The sequence below is a fragment of the Bos grunniens genome, chromosome 19 (genome assembly GCF_055505025.1).
Source record: "Bos grunniens cultivar Pamir isolate PY7600 chromosome 19, Bosgru_T2T1.0, whole genome shotgun sequence".
NCBI classification, from domain to species: Eukaryota; Metazoa; Chordata; class Mammalia; order Artiodactyla; family Bovidae; genus Bos; species Bos grunniens.
This window is the reverse complement of record NC_141183.1, coordinates 42,281,377-42,300,745: the sequence shown is the minus strand read 5'-3', so window position 1 is coordinate 42,300,745 and position 19,369 is coordinate 42,281,377. Positions and strand designations below refer to the sequence as shown.

The 19,369-nt window shown below is 40.4% G+C and overlaps 1 protein-coding gene across 1 annotated transcript in view; it reads left to right on the top strand.

The window, feature by feature from the left end:
* The window catches only part of EFCAB5 (EF-hand calcium binding domain 5), an 88,689-nt gene that overhangs the window by 52,468 nt on the left and 16,852 nt on the right, over positions 1–19,369 (top strand). Inside the window, exons 11-18 of the mRNA XM_086359929.1 lie at positions 49–141; positions 2,362–2,576; positions 4,659–4,815; positions 8,398–8,687; positions 10,579–10,748; positions 12,328–12,556; positions 16,937–17,152; positions 18,997–19,100. Of these exons, the coding sequence (XP_086216055.1) occupies positions 49–141; positions 2,362–2,576; positions 4,659–4,815; positions 8,398–8,687; positions 10,579–10,748; positions 12,328–12,556; positions 16,937–17,152; positions 18,997–19,100 (1,474 nt within the window). The remainder of the gene's footprint in view (positions 1–48; positions 142–2,361; positions 2,577–4,658; positions 4,816–8,397; positions 8,688–10,578; positions 10,749–12,327; positions 12,557–16,936; positions 17,153–18,996; positions 19,101–19,369) is intronic.

The window sequence follows — 19,369 nt, the reverse complement described above, 5'->3', positions numbered from 1 at the left end:
ACATTGTGAAAATGAAGTTGACTATATTATGGCATATGTATCTTATAGGTGAACTTCTGACTTGTAACTGGAACATGAAGTATGCCAAACATGAAGACGAGGAACAGGCACATTTAATCTATGATAACTCGAGGTTCACAGGTACATGTTAACAAAGCCAGGAAGAACAGATGGCACTCTAATTTGATAACCTTTAATTTACTGTGGTTCCCAATGGTAAGGACTGGACTTAGCCAAGGCACCATGGCAGGGTGACACTTGCACTATTTTGTCCTTGAGCCAATGGACCTAAACGTATTCAAGACGACTGTTTCCGGTGGTAGTGTACATGTAGTGCTATTGTAATGCTCTTTAAAGCATACGTGTTGGTACAGTTGTCCATTAGTGTCTGCAGGGGATTGTTCCATGAATATCATCCATCCAAAATTTCCCCTCACCACGAATACCAACATTCAAGATGCTCAAACCCCTTATATAAAATGGACAAGTATTTGCATATAACTGATGGATCCTCCCATATACTTTAAATCTAGATCACTTATAATACTTAGTACAATGTAAATGCTTTGTAAATAGTTGAAAATGCAATGTGAATGCCATGTAAATAGTTGCCCATGTATGGCAAATTCAAGTTTTGCTTTTGGGAACTTTCTGGATTTTTTTTTCCTGAATATTTTTGATCCACAGTTGAACCCACAGATGCAGAACCTGCAGCTACAAAGGGCCAACTGTATACAATTTTTTTATGGTTATGTGGCCCTGAAACCACTTTGAAGCTATGATCCAGGTATACAAGGGGAATTAGATATTAGAACAATAGAAATCATTCCAGCAATTCCTCTCCCTTGTAGTTCCACATCTAACTATGTGAGGCAGGTGAGGCTCTGTCTTGTTTTTGAAGACTTACAAAGAAAGATCTACTCAACAGAGAGAGCAAAGAATAGCTTTTAGCTCTCAGTAAACCATGTATTTAACAACAATGATCCCAACAAGTATTCGTACTTTACCACAATGCTATTTTATCATTTTACCTTTCACCAACAAGTAGTAGAACTTATAAGATCAAAAAGTTTTCCTCCTGTCTGCAGTTTCTTTTCTCATTTAAAGATGGATCAAATAGCAAACTTTATATCCTCCAAATATTTGGTGAAATTGTATGGCATTGGTTAAGCTCTTGTTGCCTGCTACTTCATGTTCCTCTTCTCCTGATATTACTTCTTTATTTCAGTTTTACTCTACCATTTTGACAATTGCATGGCTGATTCTTTTTAAGTTACATCAGATCTCATATGGAAGGCATCAGTGCATGAATGATTGGATTAGTTAATAAATCAATCGTAAATCACCGGGCTCTTCTATGAATTACACTTCATGTTATAGCATCAAGCTTCAAGACAAATATATGAGTCAAGCCTCCTGAGGGAGAGGTCATAGTGGTGGTATTTACAGAATTATTTAACTAGCGAGTCCAGACTGCAGCTGGCTTCAGGCACAACTGAATCCAAGGGCTCAATAATAGCAGCAGGACACTATCTCTTTGCCTCTCTGCCCTGTTCTTCTCTGTGTAACTTTCAGTTTTAGGTAGTTTTCTCTGTATTGTGGCAAAGATTTCCATGAGAGCATCTCTAGGCCTACATCCTACTAGTTCAGGAGTCAGAGTACAAGACCAGTGATTCTCCCCCAGTAGTTGCCCCAAAAGTCCTGGGGCTAATTCTCATTGGCCTATAGTGGATCCCATTGCTGTCATCTGTGAGTCACTAGGCGGACCTATATCACATGGCCATCCTGAAGCAAGGGTGGATGAGGCTCAGTACTACCTGATACATCAAAACTGACAATTGGGGAGAGATGTTTTCTCAAATTAAAAAAAAGGAGGGGGACTTCCCTGGCAGTCCAGTGGTTAAGACTCCACACTGCCAATGCAAGGGGCATGGGTTCCATCCCTCTTTGGAGAACTAAGATCCCACATGCCACCAGGTGCGGACAAAAGGATGAAGACCAATAAATAAATAAATAAAAGATACGTTTAGGGACTTCCCTGGTGGTCCAGTGGTTAAGACTCTGTGCTGCCGATACAGGGGGCAAGGGTTCAATCTCTGGTCAGAGAACTGAGATCCCACAGGCAAAACAAAAAAAAAAAAAAAAGAGAGAGAGAGAGAAAATGAGAACAAAAACCAAAACCCAAACTTTATAAAGGATATATTAAAAATAAAAAGGGGGTGCTGTCCTCATGAAGGCAGCACAGACTCCTGGTAGGAAAAAAGGTAGTAGATGTTCATTACAATATGTACTCATGTATTTTCCCTGAACTTTGATAAAATTGTTCATGTCACCGTTTGATGTATGTTTCTTGTTTGATAGACCTGCACTCAATTATCAGAAACATTCAGTCTTACAAGGAAATAAAGGGTAGGAGTACCTTCAACGGAGTTTCTCTCAATCTACTCCAGTTTGTGCAGCTCCTGGAGACATTTGTTGGTGAAGATTCCCCCTTGAGTGTCAGTGAAGCCCTCACCTCCTTTTTTAGGAAGGGCTTTGTTGAAACAAAAGAAGAGAAAATGAGTGGCTTAGAAAAGGTGAGTAATACTATTTACCAATAAAACAAGTGAGGTCACTATTATAAAGAGATATGTATACCCATGACTGATTCATGTTGATGTATGTATACTTATGACTGATTTATGTTGCTGTATGGGCTTCCCTGGTGGCTCAGACAGTAAAGAATCTGCTTGCAATGTGGGAGACCCGGGTTTGCTCCCTGGGTTGGGAAGATCCCCTGGAGGTGCGCATGGCAATCCACTCCAGTATTCTCGTCTGGAGAATCCCCATGGACAGAGGAGTCTGGTGGGCTACCATGAGGTCACAGAGTAGGACACGACTGAGCGACTAAGCACCTGCATCTGGATGGCAGAAACCATTGCAGTATTGTAAATTAATTATCTTGTAATTAAAAATTAAAATTAAAAAAATCTATCAACCTCAGTTCCTCCTAGACTAGCTCTTCTTAAGTACTAATTTTGGTTGTGAATGCTTATGCTAATTAGGTACTTAATTAGCATGGCAATTAAATACTTCATTTTATTGTCAAATGTTCTAAGATCACACTCCAGAGAATTCATTCCTCTAATAAGAACATGATTGCTGATGGCAGGAGATGGTTTCTTATATAGCTGTGTTTTTGCTCCTCCAAACCTTGAAGAGCAGATTCCAAGGAGCAGATATTTTCATGTGCAAAGATGTGTGTGTATGTGTACACTGTCTGATGTGTGAGTACGTTTACAAATGTGCATACATAAGGGTATGATTGTGGCTTGAATACATATTTTTGGGTACACCAAGGTAGTGGGCTTCATCTTTCTTAAGAAATTACTACTTGCTTGAATGAAATATGCAAACACATTCTCTGATAGGAACAATTTATATACTCTTATATGAAATATATAAATTAGGTTCATCAAGCATATTCAGTAACTTTATCAGTCTTATGAGTCTTCTCAATCTAATTTAGAGTTGATATTCCTTTTTCCTCCTCAATTGAAGTTCCTATCATTTAACCAAATGGTATATGTTCACTTTCTTTTATCAATAAAATCTACCTTGATTAGATAAGTTACTATCTAGTTAACATAATCTAGTAAAAAATCTAAATGGTAAATAAAATTAATGTCAGGCCAATGTTAAATATAAGGAAGAATTTTTGAACACAGTCATTTTTTGTTGTTTGAACACTATCATCCATCGCCCTTCACTACAAAACATATTTCATCAAGAAGCCAGGCAGGGACTTCCCTGGTGCTTCAGTGGCTAAGACTCTGAGCTCCCAATACAGGGAGCCCATGTTCACTCCCTGGTCAGGAAAACTAGATCCCACATGCTGCAACTAAGACCCAGCACAGCCAAATAAATAAATAACATTAAAATAGATTTAAAAAAAAAGCCAGGCAGGGACTTCCCTGGCAGTTCAGTGGTTAAGATTCCATGTTCCCAATGCAGGAGGCATGGGTTTGATCCCTGGTTGGGGAGTCGGGGAACAGATCCCACATGGTAGAGAAAAAAAGGAGTCAGGAAGATCACCCAATGTATTTATCACATTGCTGAACAACTAGTAAGTGAATGGAGAGGAATGAATCAGATTCTCGAGGAGAGAGTCCCCTTCCTAAATGAATGTGTTTTAGTTCAATGCAGAGAATGCCTGCTTTCTATCTTAGAGGTGAAACATAGAAAATGTTTATTGAGAGATAAAAACTGATATTAAGAGAATTAAAATTAAATGTTTCATTTTACTATTCGTATCCTGCTTAGTCCCAAAGTAAAGCTGTTTCTGTAAAAAGTGCTGCTCTTTGTGGGGAATAAGCATAAGATGCCAGCTAGCATATGTGTCTGTGTGTGTGTGTACCTGTGTGTGTGTCTGTTAGTTGCTCAGACATGTCCGACTCTTTGTAGCCCGCCAGGCTCCTCTGTCCATGGAATTCTCCAGTCAAGAATACTGGAGTGGGTAGCCATTCCTTTCTCCAGGGGAGCTTCCCGGCCTAGGGATTGAACCCTGGTCTCTTGCATTGCAGGCAGATTCTTTATCATCTGAGCCATCAGGGAAGCTCGCCAGCTAGCATAATGAACAGATATATCTTCTGTGCTTTGTTATCCTGTGTGTGCCCTAGGCTAGACAAAATGCTTCCCGAATCAGACGGGAACTTCTCCTAAAAGCCCTCTTTCAGAAGTGGGACTGTGACGGCTCAGGCTTTCTGGATCTGAAGGAAATTGATGAACTCTTGTATACATACAAGGAAGGAATGGAAAAAGAATCTATGAAGAAAGGTAAAAACGAAAGAATTTTCTTAAGTTGTGGTAACAGCTTGGCTTCAAGTTTCCCAGTATTATGATATGCGTGTGTGCTCAGTCGTGTCCGACATTTTGTGACCCCGTGGACTTCAGCCCACCAGTCTTCTTTGTCCACGGAATTTTCCAGGCAAGAATACTGAAGTGGGTTGCCATTTCCTCCTCATTATTCTGATATATATACAGTTAAAATATTGGTTGTTCTAAAGCCATGAGATAGCATTTCACACTTCACATGTACTAGTGTGGCTGTCATTTTTTTCAGTTTTATTGAGATACCATTGACATGTAACATTGTGTAAATTTAAGCTGTATGATGTGTTGATTTGATACGCTTATGTTGTGAAATGATTACCACGGCTTAGTTAATACCTCCATCATCTCACATAATTACCATTTCTTTTTTGTGGTAAGAACATTTAAGATCTACTGTCTTAGAAGCTTTCAAGTATATATTATGGTATTGTTAACTATGATCATCACCCTGTATATTAGAATCCTAGAACTTTTCTTGTAATGAAAGTTGGTACACTCATTAATGTTTGAGCATCTTTTCATAAGCCTCTGGTCATTTGCATGTCTTCTTTGGAAAAGTGTCTATTCAGTTCCTCTGCCCATTTTTCATTCTGATTTTTTCTTGCTAATGGCACCCCACTCCGGTACTCTTGCCTGGAAAATCCCATGGATAGAGGAGCCTGGTGGGCTGCGGTCCATGGGGCCGCTAAGAGTCGGACACGACTGAGCGACTTCACTTTCACTTTTCACTTTCATGCATTGGAGAAGGAAATAGCAACCCACTCCAGTGTTTTTGCCTGGAGAATCTCAGGGATGGGGGAGCCTGGTGGGCTGCCGTCTATGCGGTAGCATAGAGTCAGACACGACTAAAGCGACTTAGCAGCAGCAGCAGCATTGAGTTCTATGAGTTTGCTATATATTTTGGATATTAACTCCTTATCAGATATATGATTTGCAAATATTTTCTCCCATACTGTAGGTGGCCTTTTCATTTTGTTACTTTTGCTGTGCAGAAGGTTTTTAGTTTGATATAGCCCCATTAATTTATTTTTGCTTTTTTTGCTTATATAGTTTTGACTGTAATTTTTAAAATGGAAAATAACAGTGTTGGCAAGGATATGAAGAAATTTGAACCCTTGTGCATTGCTGATGGGCATGTAGAAAATGTCAGAGCAATCAGGAGTGAAACTGTTGTACAGTGCTTTGTCCAAGATTGTAATTCTACATAGTTAGATTCCTTCTGTATACCTAGCTACACATACCCATAAAACAATCCAAACCCACTTCACAGTCCTGCCTATTTTCCCTTCTTATTTTATCTTTCTGCCTCTACAAGGTCTGATTCACCTCTCAAGTCTGAATGACTTGCAAGTTTCTCCTGCTACTGCTAAGTCGCTTCAGTCATGTCCAACTCTGTGCGACCCCATAGATGGCAGCCCACCAGGCTCCCCCGTCCCTGGGATTCTCCAGGCAAGAACACTGGAATGGATTGCCATTTCCTTCTCCAATGCATGAAAGTGGAAAGTGAAAGTGAAGTCGCTCAGTCGTGTCCGACTCTTCTTGACCACATGGACGGCAGCCTACCAGGCTCCTCTGTCCATGGGATTTTCCAGGCAAGAGTGCTGGAGTGGGGTGCCATTGCCTTCTCCAAAGTTTCCCCTACATTTACTTAACTTTGTGTTCTCCTTAATGACTTTCTCTTCTCCTATATTTTTCTTCTTCTGATCAATTCTTCTCAATCAAAAGCTACTAAAATTCTCATATAAGAAGTTCTCTCCTTCATTTGCTTAGATCCCAGGATAAATTATTTTGCTCTACACTGGGTTTAAGGATTTATCTGAGACTTTGACATAACAGACTTCAAATTCTTAAAGTATATGGTGCATGAGAGAAAAAATGATAAGGGTTAGTAAAGTTCTTCAGCCCTTTCAAAAATCATTGTATTGGTTGATCTTTAAAGTTACCTAAGTTGATCAACATCAGGTGTTCTTCATTAATTGTGTCTAATGAGGTGGTTTTCACTTACAAGATGGGAAAACTTCATAACACAGAACCATGGTCCATGGAAGAAAAGATATTACACGATGGTCAGGAGAGCTGGGTTCTGATATTTTATCTTTTACTAAGTAAGATTGCTGGGAGAAATATCAATAACCTCAGATATGCAGTTGACACCACCCTCATGGCAGAAAGTGAAGAACTAAAGAGAATCTTGATGAAAGTGAAAGAGGAGAGTGAAATAGTTGGCTTAAAGCTCAACATTCAGAAACTAAGATCATGGCATCTGGTTCCATCACTTCATGGCAGATAGGTGGGGAAACTGAAAACAGTGGCTGACTTTATTTTTCTGGGCTCTGAAATCACTTCAGATGGTGATTGCAGCAATGAAATTAAAAGATGCTTACTCCTTGGAAGGAAAGTTATGACCAACCTAGACAGCATATTAAAAAGCAGAGACATTACTTTACCAACAAAGTTCTGTCTAGTCAAGGCTATGGTTTTTCCAGTGGTCATGTATGGATGTGAGAGTTGGACTGTGAAGAAACCTGAGCACCGAAGAATTGATGCTTTTGAACTGTGGTGTTGGAGAAGGCTCTTGAGAGTCCCTTGGACTGCAAGGATATCCAATCAGTCCATTCTAAAGGAGATCAGTCCTGGGTGTTCGTTGGAAGGTTGAAGTTGAAGCTGAAACTCCAATACTTTGGCCACCTGATGCGAAGAGCTGACTCATTTGAAAAGACCCTGATGCTGGGAAAGATTGAGGGCAGGAGGAGAAGGGGACGATGGAGGATGAGATGGTTGGATGGCATCACCGACTCGATGGACGTGAGTTTGAGTGAACTCCGGGAGTTAGTGATGGACAGGGAGGCCTGGCGTGCTGCGGTTCATGGGGTCGCAAAGAGTCGGACACGACTGAGCAACTGAACTGAACTGAAGTGATCACATGACCGTGAGCAACTTACTGACCTTCTGTAGAGCCAGGTGTCCTCATGGGTAAAACAAAGGAGTTGGACACGATGAATTCTAGAATTTAAGGGACCTGAGGATGATGTTATAAGGTTTCACCTGGCTGAGAGGTAGAATTAAAATGAAACAATATACATTACCATATGTAAAATCGACAGCCAGTGGGAATTTGCTGTATGACTCAGGGAGCTCAGATCCAGTGCTCTGTGACAACCCAGAGGGATATGATGGGGTGGGAGGTGGGAGAGAGGTTCAGGGGGAGGGGACATATGTATACCTATGGCTAATTCATGTTGCTGTATGGCAGAAACCAAAACAGTACTGTAAAGCAACTATCCTCCAACTAAAAATAAATAAATTGACTTAAAAAAAAATAGATGATATAGGAATCATCTTGAGTTCCGCATAGAAAGTCACTGTAAGATGTTCCACTGGACATCCATTGGAGATGCCTTTGATATACCTGGTTTTCCATGAGAAGCAGTTGTTAGAGGCTTCGATTTGCTGTAAGAATGCAAATTTCCCCCACAGGTGAATGAACTTTTGATTAGTTTTTGGTTTTATGTTTCTGTCTTTTAGCTAAACTACATGTCCAATTTCCAAAGCTACACCCTGGGCACGAAGTGAGATTGTCTTCCAAACAGTTTCAGAAATACATAGAATTGGTTGTCTCTGAACTCAGGGGCAATGAAGAAGAAGTTCTGGAAAGTGTTGTGGAGTTTCTGATGAACTCTTTAGAAAGGAGCCATGTTGAGAGTCTGAGGAATTGTGCCAGACAAAAGTGGCTGCACCAAATCCAACGTGCTGCAGAGACAAGTGGCGTGTCCTTGGAGCCAGTGTACACGGAGACCTTTAAGGCCCTCACACAGGTGTGCTTTCTAAAATGACATATAAGAGAAAAACATTTCCTCCCAGGTGATGATGTTCAATGGTTGCAAAGGAGGAACACGCAAAATTCTCTTGAGAAATCTTTTAATAGGCTATTTTACTCATTTCAATGTTTTACAATGACCCCAAACCTAGTAAAGATGTAACTGGAATGATTGCAGATTGGCAAGGTAGAAGCAGAGAGGAAAGGTATAAGAAACAGAATTATGTCTTGGAATTCCTAATTTCATTTGTGCCAAGAGTCAAAGAAACTATAACAGACAATAAACTGACATTAAAAAACAAAAACAGTAAGGAGATGTACAAGCAGTTTAAGCTCTATTTCCCTTGCATGCTGTTTTGGGAGTCAGTTTTAAAAGGAACTATTTGGGGGGTGGTGGGAGGGAGGCTTCAGACAGAGGGGCTATATGTGTATACTTATGGCTGATTTAGAAACCAATGCAACATTGTAAAGCAATTACCCTCCAATTAAAAATAAAGTAAAAATAAAAGGAACTATTTAAATCATAAAGTCATTATAAAGTAGAATCCAACGTGACACAATAGTTCATAGCACTGCCTAGAAATAAGCTGAGACTATTGCAGAATCCTGTCCCTTAAAAGACATGACCTGGATGAACCACCATCCACAGCTCTGCTGCCTTCCTTGGACGCTTCCAGCTTACTGCTTTTCCCAGGCAGGAACAGCATGGCTGTCTTCTACAAGTATCACAGCTTCCATTGATCCGGGGGAACTATGTCATTCATCTCAGCTAAATAGCAACACATGATTATGGGAATCATCTCCTGAATGGCTTAATTTTCCAATATATCAATAATCGGAAATGATGGGACCAGGAACAGTAGACCAATCAAGAAAAAGAGATATTGGAATTTCCCTGGCAGTGCAGTGATTAAGGACACTGCATTTCCACTGCAGGAGGCTCAGCCAAAAAGCAAAAGAGTTATTGTTCCAACTTGCTTCAGAAATCTGCCATACCCTTAGAGACATCTTACTACTACATTTTTGCTAGTCTATTGATTTTCTATATAGAAAAGGAGGAATCAAGAAGGGAAAAGAAAAGCACAAAGAACAAACCCAAGTTTATAGGAAGAGGAGACAAATATCAGAGAAACTGTCTCTAATATTCCCAATTTATACCCATACTTGGAATGTGTGTTAACACATAATATTATTATAATATTTTAGGTACATAGAATTTTCAGTTATTTTAATTAGACACAGTAGTTGTGGGACTTCCCTGGAGGTCGGCTGGTTAGTACTCTGTGCTTCTACTCCAAGGGGCATGGGTTTGATCCCTGATCAGGGAACTAGAATCCCACATGCTGTAGAGTACAGCTGAAAAGAAAAATAAATAGTAGTTGCATATAGTCTGCAATCTGGAGCCCCAAGTAATCCTTTCCTGAAATGATGTAAGTCAAATGTCACAGCCAAACTATGTTAAGAATTTCTCGAGAGCATTTTCCCATGTTCACATCATAGTGGATGGTCAAGAAATATGAGTCATCTTTCTTGCCTGAGCTCTCTAAAATAAGCACTTTTAACTGAAGCCCATACAACATGAGTATGGTTCAAAGGGATCCAAGTTTTAAACCTCTAAATATAAGTAGACTTGACAGATTTTTTTTTTAGTAGAACTGGTCTGGTTGGCATAAAGTAAATCTATTCTACTCACTGAAACTCAGGTTTCAGGAACAGCTGTGGTGTCAGCCTTTCCCCCACGGTCTATTTATGGTAATATCTGCATCATTTACTCAGGGAAATGAAATTATTGGGGTCAGATGCACAGATTGGCTAATGAAGGGAGACATGATTAAGAGAATAGCTCTTTGGCAATTGGCAAATAAATGGTCAGAAACATTTTGCCACAGGATGCTGAAGCCCATGGAAATAAGAAGATCAGTGCTCACATTTCCCTCTTAGAAGAAAACCTACTTCTGCCTGATAGAGGGAACGTTCTATTGAGGAATGTAGCTTGTACTTTAGATGATGCTCCGTTTGTTCTGAAAAGAGTGCTCTACAGGGACATGAAGGGGATCAGGTAAGAATTTCCAAAGATGTTGGTTTCACCCCACTTTTGAAAAAAAATTCCTTTTGTAAAGTAAAGTAGCACTGAAATCCTTCCTAGTTAGCTGTCCAAGAGAGAAATGCCTCAGGTCACCAAAGTTTCTCAAGCAGGAGGTTTCCAGTCTTGGGTGATTTCACCTGATTTTTCCAAGAGCATTGGTTTTCATGTAGGGACTTTGCTTCACAGTATCAGTTCAATTAGTTGTACCTGCTCCATAAATTATGTCTCCAGTTCAGTTCAGTTCAGTTGCTCAGTCGTGTCCAACTCTTTGTGACCCTATGGACTGCAGTACACCAGGCCTCCCTGTCTATCTTCAATTCCCAGAGTTGACCCAAACTCATGTTCATTGAGTTGGTGATGCCATCCAACCATCTCATCTTCTGTCGTCCCCTTCTCCTCCCACCTTCAATCTTTCCCAGCATCAGGGTCTTTTCAAATGAGTCAGTTCTTCTCATCAGGTGGCCAAAGTATTGGAGTTTCAACCTCAACATCAGTCCTTCCAATGAACATTCAGGACTGATTTCCTTTACGATGGACTGGTTGGATCTCCTGGCAGTCCAAGGGACTCTCAAGAGTCTTCTCCAACACCACAGTTCAAAAGCATCAATTCTTCAGCACTCAGTTTTCTTTATAGTCCAACTCTCACATCCATACATGACTACTGGAAAAACCATAGCTTGACTAGTTGGACCTTTGTTGGCAAAGTAATGTCTCTGTTTTTAATATGCTGTCTAGGTTGGTCATAACTTTTCTTCCAAGGAGTAAGCGTCTTTTAATTTCATGGCTGCAGTCACCATCTGAAATGATCTTGGAGCCCCCAAAAATAAAGTCAAATTATGTCTCCACATCCTGTTTAAATGGGCTTTCCTGGTAGCCCATTGGTAAAGAATCTGCCTGCCAATGCAGGAGACTCGGGTTCCATTCTTGGGTCAGGAGGATCCCCTGGAGAAGGAAATGGCAACCCAATCCAGCATTCTTGCCTGGGAAATCCCATGGATGGAGGAGCCTAGTAGGCTACCCGCCATGGGGTTGCAAAAGAGTAGGACATGACTTAGCAACTAAACAACAACATCTTGTTTGTGTACGTTTTCTCTGTTATGATCTAAGTTTATTTATTTTTTTTGCCTGTCATAGTGTAAGAACTCTATGTCAACTTTTATTGACATTATGTCTCTTTGTAGCAATCTTTCCCCAATAACACTTATAGTCCCAAATCAAATGCAGCTGGATTCGTATTACAGCCATTATAACAACATAATCACTCTTAATTTCTAGCCCTTTCCATTGTGTCCCCCTAATCTGACTGTATCTGGCTCATCGATCCTCATTTTTTTCTGTACAGTCTTTCTTGTTCTTCGATATACACACTATTAAGCTTATTTTTAAAAATCTTTCTCTCAAGTCAGACTCTCCAGACTGGTAATTTTATATGAGTCCACTTCTCTGACATATAATACTAATGATTATGGATGGACTGATCTAGTGTCCTGCATGGCTTAGTCTAAAGCCCTCTTCTGTGCCTTTCTCCTTTTCTCATATTCCTGTTCCTCAGCTTTACAGTAGTGGATGAAGGGAAGCCAATACATGTCCCCCAAGTTCAGCACCATGGGAACATCTACTTCTGGAACCATTCCCGCAAGAAGAGCGATCACAATGGGTCATTCCTGGCTCTTCCCCTTCAGGACGCATATATGAGGATATTTGGGGTCTTGGCTGTTGACACTCTAAGAGATCCCCAGAAAATTAACATCTTCCTACCCCACGAGATCAGATTCTATCAGGTACGACATAGAAAAGTTCTTCAAAATCAATGGTAGGATAGCCTGTCCTATACTTTTTGAAAAAGTAAAACCTGAAACCAGATGAGAGTAAAGCTATGTATATAAATGGTGTCATCATACATGTGTCAGTCTTTGGAGAGGTTCCCTATTACACATGGAGGGACTCAGACTCAGTTGCATATCTATGCCTCAGATTGTCTGGGAAGCTTGTTAATGTGTTCCATGGTATTAATTGTAGGAACGGCATTTTCTGCTATAGAACTGAAATCCAACTATTAGATTACTAGCTAAAACCCAAAAAGTAGGAATGAACTTTTAGAAGAGACATATTCATGTTTTATTTATAGTGGTAACTAGAAATCCTTTGCTCTTTACCCAAATGGTGCTAAATATGATATGCCTTACCATAGTTCTTGATTTTAGTATTAGAATTTTTGAGGATGAAGAATGAAGGAAAAGCCTAAATGTTTCTCAAATATTCATGTTTTCAAATCAGATCTCAAAAGGGAGTGGCACTTTTTCATGACCTGTAATGCTGTGGCTTCTTTGGTAAAATTGTTGATTATCCAGTATTTCTTTTTTAAAATGTTATATTAGCTTAAACTTAATAGAAAATAAAGTCCATGATGCTTACTGTTGAACAAGAGCAAAAATAAATAAAAATAAAAATCTTTATATCAAGGTTAATATGTGGGTTTTATTCTGGGTTATCAGTGGAGTTTTATTTAAAGACTGTGCCCAGTCGCTCAGTCATGTTCGACTCTTTGCAACCCCATGGAATGTAGCCCACCAGGCTTCTCTGTACATGGGATTTCCAGGCTGGAAATACTGGAGTGGGTTGCCATTTCTTCCTCCAGAGGATCTTCCTGACCCAGGGGTTGAACTTGTGTCTCCTGCATTGGCAGGAGGATTTTTTACCACTGAGCCACCCAGGAATCCCCAAATATTAAAATAGGTTTGAGGGGACTTCCCTGGTGGTCCAGTGGTTAAGAATCTGCCTGCCAATGCAAGGGTCATGGGTTTGCTATCTGGTTGGGTAACTAAGATCCCATTTGCTGAGGAACAACTAAGCCTGGGAGCCGCAGGCCACAACCAAAGATCCTGCATGACATCAATGAAGATCCCTCGAGCAGCAACTAAGACCCAAGGCAGTCAAATAAATGAACAAGTATTAAGATAACTAACTAAATAAAACAGGTTTTTGAAATTAGGTCCCTTGTTTGAAGATGGTGTTTAAGTATCTTATACTGTCTGCTAAATGAAAATAAAATTAAACAAAAGAAACTAAAAAAAGGAAAGGCACTTTTTAAAAAATATATATATTTATTTTATTATTTATTTGGCTGTTCCAGGTCTTAGTTGCAGCATATAGGATCTTTAGTTGTGGCACCTGGAGAATCCCATGGATGGAGGAGCCTGGTGGGCTGCGGTCCATGGCATCGCTAAGAGTCCAACACGACTGAGCGACTTCACTTTCACTTTTCACTTTCCTGCATTGGAGAAGGAAATGGCAACCCACTCCAGTGTTCTTGCCTGGAGAATCCCAGGGACGGGGGAGCCTGGTGGGCTGCCGTCTATGGGGTCACACAGAGTCGGACACGACTGAAGCGACTTAGCAGCAGCAGCAGAAGCAGCAGCAACATGGGATCTAGTTCCCTGACCAAAGATCAAACCCAGGCCCCATGCATGGGGAATGCAAAGTCTTAGCCCCCGGACCATTAGGGAAGTCCCTGGAAAGCACTTTTAAGATTATAAAATAACTAGACCATTTCTACAAGCATTTAATTTTAGGACTTTCCTGGTGGTCCAGTGGTTAAGACTCCACGCTTCCATAGCAGGGAGCATAGGTTTAATCCCTGGTTGGGGAACTAAAATCCCACATGCTGCACAGTGCAGCCAAAAAGAAAAAAAATTTTTTAATTTAATTTTATGAATAAAAATTTCAGTGAAGGAGATTGAAAACCCTAGGGAGGCATTGGACTGGGATGTAGCAGCAATCAGGAAGTTGCTATCATCTGTTCCCCTGGATGCTCTTGATGTTTATTTACCATCATTTAAATTTTTCCCCTCTCATTTACTGGATGTACAACTGAGGAAGTGGTAGAATCTTTTCCCCTGGACATCTTTTTAATAATAAGTTTCATTCTCTTCTGACATAAGAATGATGTGAAGATATTAAGATGCAAAGTGGAAGAGTATGGTGAACTATACTCCAAATTATCATTCAGTTCAGTTCAGTTCAGTCACTCAGTCATGTCCGCTCTTTGCGACCCCACGAACCTCAGCACTCCAGGCCTCCCTGTCCATCACCAACTCCCAGAGTTCACCCAAACTCATGTGCATCGAGTCGGTGATGCCATCCAGCCATCTCATCCTCTGTCGTCCCCTTCTTCTCCTGCCCCCAATCCTTCCCAGCATCAGGGTCTTTTCCAATGAGTCAACTCTTTGCATGAGGTGGCCAAAGTATTGGAGTTTCAGTTTCAACATCAGTCCTTCCAATGAACACCCAGGACTGATCTCCTTTAGGATGGACTGGTTGGATCTCTTTGCAGTCCAAGGGACTCTCAAGAGTCTTCTCCAACACCACAGTTCAAAAGCATCAATTCTTCGGCATTCAGCTTTCTTCACAATCCAACTCTCACATCCATACATAACTACTGGAAAAAAACATAGCCTTGACTAGATGGACCTTTGTTGGCAAAGTAAAGTCTTTGCTTTTTAATATGCTATCTGCTGCTGTTGCTGCTGCTGCTAAGTCGCTTCAGTTGTGTCCGACTCTGTGCGACCCCATAGACGGCAGCCCACCAGGCTCCCCCGTCCCTGGGATTCTCCAGGCAAGAACACTGGAGTGGGTTGCCATTTCCTTCTCCAATGTATGAAAGTAAAAAGTGAAAGTGAAGTCGCTCAGTCGTGTCCGACTCTTCGACCCCATGGACTGCAGCCTACCAGGCTCCTCCGTCCATGGGATTTTCCAGGCAAGAGTCCTGGAGTGGGGTGCCATTGCCTTCTATCTGGGTTGGTCATAACTTTCCTTCCAAGGAGTGTGTTTTACTTTCACGGCGGCAATCACCATGGTCTTATTAGAGAACATGTCAAAGTGAATTATAAATTGACCTCCTAGCCCTTGGAGGTAAAGGCTCTTGAGATATCCTTAGATGTCTTGGGTCATAATATAAAATGCAGATATTTTTGAAGAATTTGTGGTTCCTCCTAGAGTTTCCTTTGATGTGACCATTTTTTAAAGTCTTTATTGAATGTGCTATAACATTGCTTCTATGCTTTGGTTCCTTGGCCAAGAGGCATGTGAAATCTTTGCTCCTCAACCAGGATTGAACCCATACCCTCTGCGTTGGAATGTGAAGTCTCAACTGGACCACCAGGGAGGTCATATCCTAGGGTTTCTTGACAACAAGACCACAGATGGGTTCTGAGGGTTTCCGATCCTTTCTCTGTGGAACAGGCTCTCTTTATGTGTTGAAGAAAACCATGTAACTGCAGGCCTGGAAACCCAGCATACCTACACAGCTGATCTGATGACAGTAGCCATGTAAACACACAGATATTAATCTTGCATCAGATTGGGGCAGCTCTTACCCATCTGTCCAAGGCTGGCATTAGTTGTTGGCTTTTAAACATTATTTTTTTCTCATTTCAAAGTTTACCTTGTTCTTATGACACTGCTTTCTGATGGTATATACCACTGATTTCACTGGATGATTATCAGCAAACGTAGTAAGTTAGATGGGTTTTCCAGTAGATCTCTGTTTACTCTTTTGGTTTCATTTTTTCATAGTGGAACCTGAAACATTTTTGAGAACTCTTTTGAAATGCCTTTTGAGAACCAATGAATAATTTTTAGGAAGTAGATGATTATTGGGTGTCCCTGGTGCCTCGGTGATAAAGAATCTGCTCTCCAATACAGGAGTTGTAGGGTCTGGAAGATTTCCTGAGGAGGAAATGGCATCCCACTCCAGTAATCTTGCCTGGAAAATCCCATGGACAGAGGAGTCTGGTGGGCTACCGCCCATGGGGTTACAGAGTCGAACACAACTGAGCGACTAAACAACAGGAACAACAGTAACAACAGATGATCATTAATTTAAAAGATAATTCAGGGGACTCTCCCGGATGGTCCAGTGGTTAAGAATCTGCCTTCCAACGCAGGAGATGCAGGTTTGATCCCTGGTCAGGGAACTAAAATCCCACATGCCAGGGGGCAAATAAGCCCACACAGCACAGTGAAGAGCCCATGTGTGCAACTATTAAGATCCGATGCCACCAAATAAGCAAAAAAAAAAAAAAAAGATAATCCAATTGATGCATTACTAATTATTTGGCTATTTTTAAAAGAGAAGGCAATTTAAATTTCTGTCTCTACAGGGTGTTGCCAATGTCTTTAGTACTGCCTATCACTACGTCCACAGCCGGGAGCACATCCTTCATATTGTGATCACTGGCATCGGCTGGCTCTACAACATCACACCCAGCATCACTGCCATCTCTACATACTTTGTTGAGCCCAACTCAGAGAAGGTAGCTCCTGCTTCAGTTTGTCCAATGAAAGGCACCAGTAGGAGACTGGCAGGCAGAAGGAGAGTGAGGTTGGGGTATTTATGCTTTTGGCTCTCCCTCTCTAGGTTTCTTTGGGTTAGCTGTGTTCTTCAACAAAATGAATAGAATGAAGGGCCATCCCGGGAGGTTGGTGCGGCAAGAAGAGTTCCTGGCCCCCAGGTCTCTGTTGAAGAGACAAGAAGTCAAGTGATCTCTGTGGATTATGAAAACTGCTAATACATTCTCTTTTTTAACATTTTTGAACAATAGTCCTGCTCAGAATGTCCGCTTGAAGAGGGCTCCATGCCCCCAATATATGAAATCTTATGTTAGTCTTATGTCAATGGGAAATAAGAGATCATAATCTGTTCTTTTTCTTTATCCTTCTTCTTTGGACCACACACATTTCAAATTTACTGTTAAAAATTTTTACCTGTTAGAGAAAGACAGCACTCAGCTGTGTTTTAAACGTATTCAGTATACAGTCTGATTCAAGAAGAAAGTACTTTGATACTTAGAGAATGGGGAGGCCAAAAATAAAAGTTGGGAATTAAAAAAAAAAAGACCACTGTACCTTAGTCACATGGTCCTCTCTACTTGGCTGTCTTCTCCAGGTTCTGGTAATTGCTTCCTCTCCCTACCTCTTTGGGCTTCCCAGGCGGCTCAGTGGCAAAGAATCTGCCTGTCAAGCAGGAGAAGCTGGTTTGATCCCTGGATCAGGAAGATTCCCTGGAGAAGGAAATAGCAACCCACTCTAGTATTCTTGCCTGGATAATCCCATGGACAGAGGAGCCTGGTGGGCTACAGTCCACAGGGTCGCAGAGTAGGACATGACTGAGCGACTGACTACCATCACCACCTTCAGGCTAAGAGTGATAGCAGCTCCCCATAAATATAACTTTAAAATCTAATTTTTTACCAAAGTTATTTTTAAGTTTAACAAAATTGCAAGAAAAATTCTAGCATAATTTTTTTAATTGGCTAAATGATTTAATCTTCATATGGAAGAAGAATAAATGCATGAGGATAGCTAAGAAAATGAAGGATGGGGGGAATTTACAACTGTAGTCTGGGGAAGGATGGCTGAGTCTCAAAGGTTGAAGTGATTAAAGTGAGGTTGATACATTGATGACATAAAAATGTAAAACTTTCTTGCACCAAAGTTATAAACACAATTAATTGCCATATATCTGGCAGAGAATAACAGTGTTATATAAAAATTAGTGGAATTTTGAAAATCCAAAAGAAAAATAAGCAAAAGACAATTTTATTTTTAAAAAAACCTCATGCAAATGGTCAATAAACATAGGAAAAAATGTTCAGTTGTTCTCATAATGAAATACAAATTTAAGTAAAAGATAATTTCTCACCTACTAAATTGAAAAACATTTTTAAACTGTAATTTGAAATGTCTGTTAGATATCTAAGTGGAGATATTGAATACACAGTTGGATATATGAGCTTAGTGTTTGGGGGAAATCCAGGCTGGTAAGTAAATTATATTTAAAACCATTAGACTGGTTACACAACATTGTGAATGTCTCTAATCCCACTGAATTGCACACTTATGAATGGCAAAAATAATAATATTATGCTGTGTATATTTTACCAAAACAACTCAAAACAAAACATAAACCATGAGACTGGTTGGGATGACCAATAGGATGAATCAGTCTAGGGAAAAAAATTTCTGAGGCCCAAACCTAGAAGCCTTCCAAGTGTTTGGCATCATTGTGGCTCAAAATTATATTGACCTTGACCTATAACTTGAAAAACATTTTATATTGCCTAAGCTTTTCTAATTTTTTTCTATTTGTCCCCAAAAGTCTCAATGAGAGCATGAAGTTTAATCACTCCTCTCTGTAATGAAATTTCTACCTCTTTTCAAGGATTCAGACTATGTTTTACGAAATATGATGGTCACAGGGCAGCAGGGTCTAACAGAAATCCACAAGAATCCCTCTGTCATCTTTAGGAAGACATGCATCTTCAGGTATGGGACATACCTCACCGCCTGTTTTGTTTGACTGCCAGCTTCTGCTTCTTATGAATATAATGGCTCTCATTCTGATGGGGCTTTAAAGGAAAATTACTGTAGACCTTTGTCTGCCTGGGTCCTTTCCCCCTTAAGTTCTTTTTAAAACAGATTTCAATTTAGTGTTTTATTTTTTATAATTTTGTTATTAACATGAAATTAACAAAAACCCACCATGGTTATGAAAAATACACCCACATCACTAATCAGAGCTCATCCTCTTAATG